This window comes from Plectropomus leopardus, chromosome 21, assembly GCF_008729295.1.
Source record: "Plectropomus leopardus isolate mb chromosome 21, YSFRI_Pleo_2.0, whole genome shotgun sequence".
In the NCBI taxonomy this organism is placed as follows: Eukaryota; Metazoa; Chordata; class Actinopteri; order Perciformes; family Serranidae; genus Plectropomus; species Plectropomus leopardus.
The window spans coordinates 10,101,503-10,107,683 of record NC_056483.1 but is presented as its reverse complement, the minus strand read 5'-3'; the positions used below and the strand labels follow the sequence as shown (position 1 = coordinate 10,107,683).

The 6,181-nt window shown below is 36.8% G+C and overlaps 1 protein-coding gene across 1 annotated transcript in view; it reads left to right on the top strand.

The window, feature by feature from the left end:
• The first annotated feature begins 947 nt into the window (after nt 1-947).
• vipr1b (vasoactive intestinal peptide receptor 1b) overlaps nt 948-6,181 on the top strand; it is a 42,721-nt gene continuing 37,487 nt past the window's right edge. Inside the window, exon 1 of the mRNA XM_042510879.1 lies at nt 948-1,001. Within this exon, the coding sequence (XP_042366813.1) occupies nt 948-1,001 (54 nt within the window). The remainder of the gene's footprint in view (nt 1,002-6,181) is intronic.

Here is a 6,181-nt window from a genome sequence, read left to right as displayed (position 1 = left end):
CAGAATGACCACGCTGCTGTATTTTGAGGCCCGGGAATAAGGACAAGCGTTTTAGATTATTAGGTGAGTTTCCATCCACCTTTTTTTAACCTGTATTTTTGATTTGAATATTAAAAAACTGAGTGAAAGGGCAAAAATAGTAATGGAAAAAAAAATCAATCTTGGCTGAGGTGAGTAAAATGCAACAAGGTAGAAGAAAAAAACCTGGCAAACTAATTATGCCTGTGACTTAAACATCACAATAGTATCATATAAAAGTGCATCATATAAAAACATCTGTCTAGAATGAAACTGGGTTTTTGCCAAGTTCTAGTGAAGCAATTTGACCGCAAAAAGTAATGTCAACCGTGCTGTTACAATGCCTGTTAAATGGTTAATTAAGTAATGTAGTCTTCTTCTTTTCTTTATCTCTTTCACACCTTAGCCTACTGAAAAATGAGTGCCACCTACTGCTTATTTTGATGAACTAACTCCTACAATGGAAAATAAATACCTCTTCTTTTGCAGATTTTCTGAAATGTGGTTAAAATGCACATTTTTGTTGGAAAAAACTGTTAACTAACATCAGAAATGATTTTCCAATATTTAAGCCTAAGTGGTTTTCTTACTCACAACAGCCTCCTTTAACCACACATTAGTCTGGCACCAGCAGCCTGACAGCCCTGTTAACAAACAGCCTCCTGGGACCCGCTGGGCTGAGGAGTTGTGAATGGGCGGTGGGGGGGCGGGTTCAGTCAGGCAGAGGCAGCTCTCGTGCTGGAGGAGCGCACTGACAGGAGCGCAGTCTGATGGAGCGGCTGCAGCGACTTATATTACCTCACTCATCTGAAGACACACTCATACACACAACCTGTCTTTTTCCACACATATCGTCACATATTTGCAAAGGTGTTTTGCAGATATCGAGGAGTCTTTAATAAGGAAACTCCAAAAGCCAAAGAGAGAGAATGGATGCTTCAAAGCTGCTATTTCTGCTGCTCCTCTACGGATATCTGCCAAAAGTAAGTGAGCTCTCTGTTACTTTGCCAATGTAAATATATTTTTGAATTTTATTTTAAAAGAAAAAGTACCTTTCGTTGTTTGTGGTTAAAAGTCAACTCACTAAAGCCAAGGACAATTATTTTTTTTATAGACCACTTTAAACACCGTAGGCGCAGCAGATGCGATGACGTTTCTTGCAGACAAATTTAGATGAGTTTGGAAATCATGATTCAGTTTGTTTTACGGCTTAGGAGCTGCTATTTATGAACATAGATTTTTATATATTATATTGATATTTTTGCAGGTACTGATACAGATGTCAATCCTATCACTATTAAAGTGGTGTAGCATTTTAAACTATTTCTGCAAGCCAGTTATATTCCTATTTGGTCTCTAATGTCTTCTTCTTGAGACATCTGGCTGTAAAAATTCAGAAACATCCAAAAAATCTGTCTTGGATTTGTTAGATTAAGTGTTTTTTCCTGGTCATTAAATAGCAGATGTGTATCTGAGTTTGGCCACTTTGTTGTCTGAAGTCAGCAATCCCTTCATATAAAAATATTTTAATTTCCTGCTGTTTTTTGGACTACTTCCTACGAGAATAATTACCACAAAGAGTTGAATAAATATACAATTTCCTTAATGACAATATTACGACTGCTATATTTTCAATTTAAAACATATGCACGCTCCGGTAAAATAGTATGTGGTGATCTAAGCACAAATAATACTGACATCTCATGAACAACAGAGAGGGTATGCCTCCCTCTCATCTCCCATAATGTACATGTACAGTAAGGGACTGGCCTTCATTTATCAGAGAAGGGAGGTGGCTGCAGTGTGACTTATTTATTTATTTATTTATCATGATCTTCCCTAGAGCTACATTTTTTTCCCTTGAGCCTCCCTGAGTTGCTGGGGGAAAATGCATGGCACTCCCTTCACCATAAATAACGATTATATTCACTGTTTCTGTCTGGTGTGATTTTAGAGATTTTTTAAAGAAAATATGGCTCATTTGCAGATATTAAAAATAAGTACAAAAAAAAAAAATAAATAAAGTTGAATGTCCTTCCCATGAATCAAATAAAAAAAACATGCTTGAAAAATTATTTGAAGTGCCTCCCCCGTATTGCACCACTCTTATAAACAACAAACAGTCCCTAATTTAACTCAACTAAAATCAGATTTTTTTCTGTATCTATTTGTGAGACTGTCTCTGAGTTTAGAGTATTACAGGGAAAGCTTTTATGCATTGGTCACCTGTCATTGCGGTGGTGCATTGCTGCAGGGATTTCGGTGTAGACACAAGAAAATCTGTTGCTCTGAGTTATCTTGGGAGTTCAGTTTTGTCATTACGCTTGTTAAGACCAAGTGTCATCTGCAGTTATATCTTATTTTCCAGAAATGTTTTGTCCCCATTAAGAAATGTCAGAAGTGCTCTGCTGCTGCGGCTGCTCTCTCTGCACTCATCACCTGACAGAGATTTATTTAACCTCTTATCTCTGACAGCCAGGTATCAGTGTAATTATCGGGAATGAACGATTTTTTGTGACAATCTTCAAAATATGTGAAAGAAAATTGAAAAGAAGTCTGATTCAAGAGGCTTTGGATGGATTTTAGTCATTTGACACTCAGCACGGCTTCATCTGATGCCTGTCAATGAGGCTCTATAAAGATAGAAAACACTGTGAACATCGAAGTGATTGTGTGAAAATGTCTTCCACTTCACTTCTGACAACTTTCACATGTCTGGCCCACCCCGAGGCTTTAAAAGATCACCCATATACGTCATTTGTTGACATATTTTAGTGGCTCTTATAGGCACCAGTATGGAAAACATCTTGTGCTCTGGGTGTGCTACTCGCCTGTGCTTTCCATGGTCCTGCTGCAGCTTTACAATAACACAATTTGACATTTTTCATCGATATACTGTATCTAGTGAGAAAATGTGATGTGGAAGGGAACGCAGAAAATCCAATAAGTGGTTAAAAATGCATGTTAGTGGCTGAGTGTCAGTTATCTGTTTAAGAGAATGCAGATGGGAGAAGAAGAGAAAGGAGTGTGGAGGGTGGGCGAGACTGACTTCTCCTTCCTTTCTCTATCCAAATATACAACCAGCTGTTAGAAAGCAAAAAAAAAAAAAACTTTGTAAACAAATAATCATACATACCTTGATTAACATTTAAAGGAATCGATCATTTTAGGAATATGCTTACTTTTTGTTTTCCCAAGAGTTATATGAGAAGGTCATCATCACTAAATATGATACGAAACAGCTCAATGAAAGCTTACTGTACGCTGGAAGTAAACAGCATGACTCACTTCAAATTTAAAAAATATGCACTATTTGGAGTTACATTCTGTGTGTTTGTATAGTGCTTCGAACTAGCGGTTTACTAAATAAGGTTTCACTATCAAAACCTGAGAAATTGCCTCAGCCAGTAAACATTTTAATATGTAGGCCTAAATTAGTATAGAAAACATTAAAGTGCACCATAATGGCAATCAACCAAACACAAGTTAATGTTGCATCATAAGCTGTAACATTACTGCCAATACCGACACTTTAAAGAAATACTTAGCGGCCTAAATGACCAGAAGTTATACCTTTTTAGATGTCTGAATTTTCTAAATTGAAGTCATAGGGTCTACTGTTTAACAATAGCAAAATAACATTAAAACTATATACAAAGTGTCACACAACTCGTGCAGTATAATCCAAGTCTCATCATGAATCTTCTCTGTTTTTTGATTCTTTGTTTACTTATAAAGAGCTGAATCAGCTGGAAATCGAAGCACTCCTCAGAAATAGTTTCAGCACATAACTCCATGTCTGTCCATTACAGAAACAAGATATAATGTGTTAATTAGTAACTCTTATGTGCTCATATGCTTTTTTTTTTTTTTAACTTTGAGTTTTCTGTTTTTTGCTTAACTTATTGACTTATGGATTACAGACATGAGAGTGGTAGCACATTGATTTTGTCATCCAACTCTTGGCAAAAAATAAACAATTGCATTCCCCAGAACTACTTCTTAAAGACATAATTGTAAGATGCTATTATCCAGAGCAACTCACTTGATTTATTCAGTATCGCACACTTGGATTTCCTGTCTTTATGTTTGTTTGGCTGGAAAAGTGTTTAAATCTTTAAACCGAGTGAACCCAAGTGAAGCAACATGAGGCTGAGGAAGCAAACACATGATGTAGACAACGCTCTCCAGTGAAGTGTAGGATGGGGGATAAACACATTACTCTGCACTGTGTGGCCACACACAGACGCAAGCTTCTCCTTTCATTTTCCTGTCAGCTCTCCTCGTTTTTTATTTGATCGTTATCTTGTACTCAAACAAAGCAAGACTGGCGGCCATTTATAATGACAACAATCACTAAAAACTTGGAGCAACAAGCCTGGCAGCCCTCTTCATGAGCTCTGTGTTAACAAACTATCTGAGCTGGCAGGTATTTATAGGATGTTTTGCTCATGGAGATACTGTGTCTGTGTCTGTGTCTGTCTGTGTGTGTGTGTGTGTGTGTGTGTGTGTGTGTGTGTGTGTGCGCGTGTGTGTGTGTGTGTCCCTGAGGTTTGGCAAAAGTCCACTTATCATCTGCATAGTTTGGGATTGACATTTTGATTCATTGCTTGCCACAGCAATATCCATGGCTGTACAAAGTTTAGATAGGTACGTTTTCAGCATCTCTTTCTGGCAGCCACCTAATAATTGTCTTTGGCATTTTGAGCGCAAGCATAAATCACTGGGACAGGACACTTACACTTATCTCTTGTATCTTCATACATGAGGAAGTTTGTATTCCCTACATTCAACCACTCTCATAAATTACATACTCTGAACTCTTTTGTTATTACTCCTCTCCCGCTTTGTGTATTTTGGCTTTATTCACCATATACAGGCTCATATTTGAACTAATACACTGATGAGTAAATGAAACTCTGCCCAAATATTTCTCTACAAGCTGGAAGTTGCATGTTAAATCTTTTCAGCCCCTCTCTGTACAGAGTTTTTCGTAAAAAGCATAACAGCATATGAGCTTTCCCCAGGCACAGTATGAAATTTGGGATGCAGGAATTGGCTTGTTGCCTGCATCCAAATGTAGCCTTTCTCTTCAGATTGATGCTGTTGGCCCTCACTTTGGCATTGGTGTACAGACCCACAGCCCAAAATATCACCATAAACATGCACGAGAGCATTGTTGTCATTGTTGTGTGCAACCCCGTCTTTAGATGCTGCAGAGTTGGAAATGAATAATCACTAATTAATTTTATTTATTTTTGAGGTAAGTAATTTGTTGTGTGCTGCAGCACCAAAAGGAGGATGCTCTCAGCACATGCAGTGAAAAGTGTTACTTCAGTGAAAACAAGTTTTTAAGTTGTCTCCTCACCCAAGGGCAAGTTCTGAGGAGAATTATGAGGGCATATTTAACGACTATTGAAACGCAGCCCGTGTTGTCGTTTTCAGCTGTTAGGGGCCGGCGGAGAGAGCTGAATGTTGACATGGCTAATATGTTAGCTGTTACCAAAAACAGTAAAGTTATGGGCTGAAACAGTGAACTGAAAGATGCTTGACCTTTGCTGTTTTGATAAGGTGCTCTTGGTAGGTGTTAATCAAGGGAAGGTGGCATCAGTTAGCTAAGAATGATAAATGAGCTACCGTAGTTTTTTAAAAGTTTTTAAAAATGTTTTATTTAATTTACATGTGTAAAAGTTTACTATTATTTAATGAATAATAATGAAAGACAGTCCAAGAAATTATTTTTTATTTTACAAACATTTGACATATTGTCAGATTTCAAACAAATGGGAGTGAAATGGTCACAAATTTAATGAACAATTGTCGAGAATTAGGGTAAGAACAGGGTTGCCGCAGATCCTTATAAAGGAATTAAATTCATTAATCTAAAAACAAGTCCTTAATTGATATTAAATCACTTATATTAATCTTTCAAAAATCTTAAAAAAGCTCAGACATGGGAAGTAGGATTTAATGAATCGATTTTTTTCTGATGTTGAACTGTAAAATCTAAAAATAATTTGTTATATATGTTTGTTTTTTTTTGTTTTTTTAAAAAAAAATAATTTAATAAATTCCTTTTCATAAAATTCTTATGATGGGAATCCAAGCAGAGAATCTCACATGCAGATTGAGAGACACAAAATCATCCAGAAAACAGGCCAGA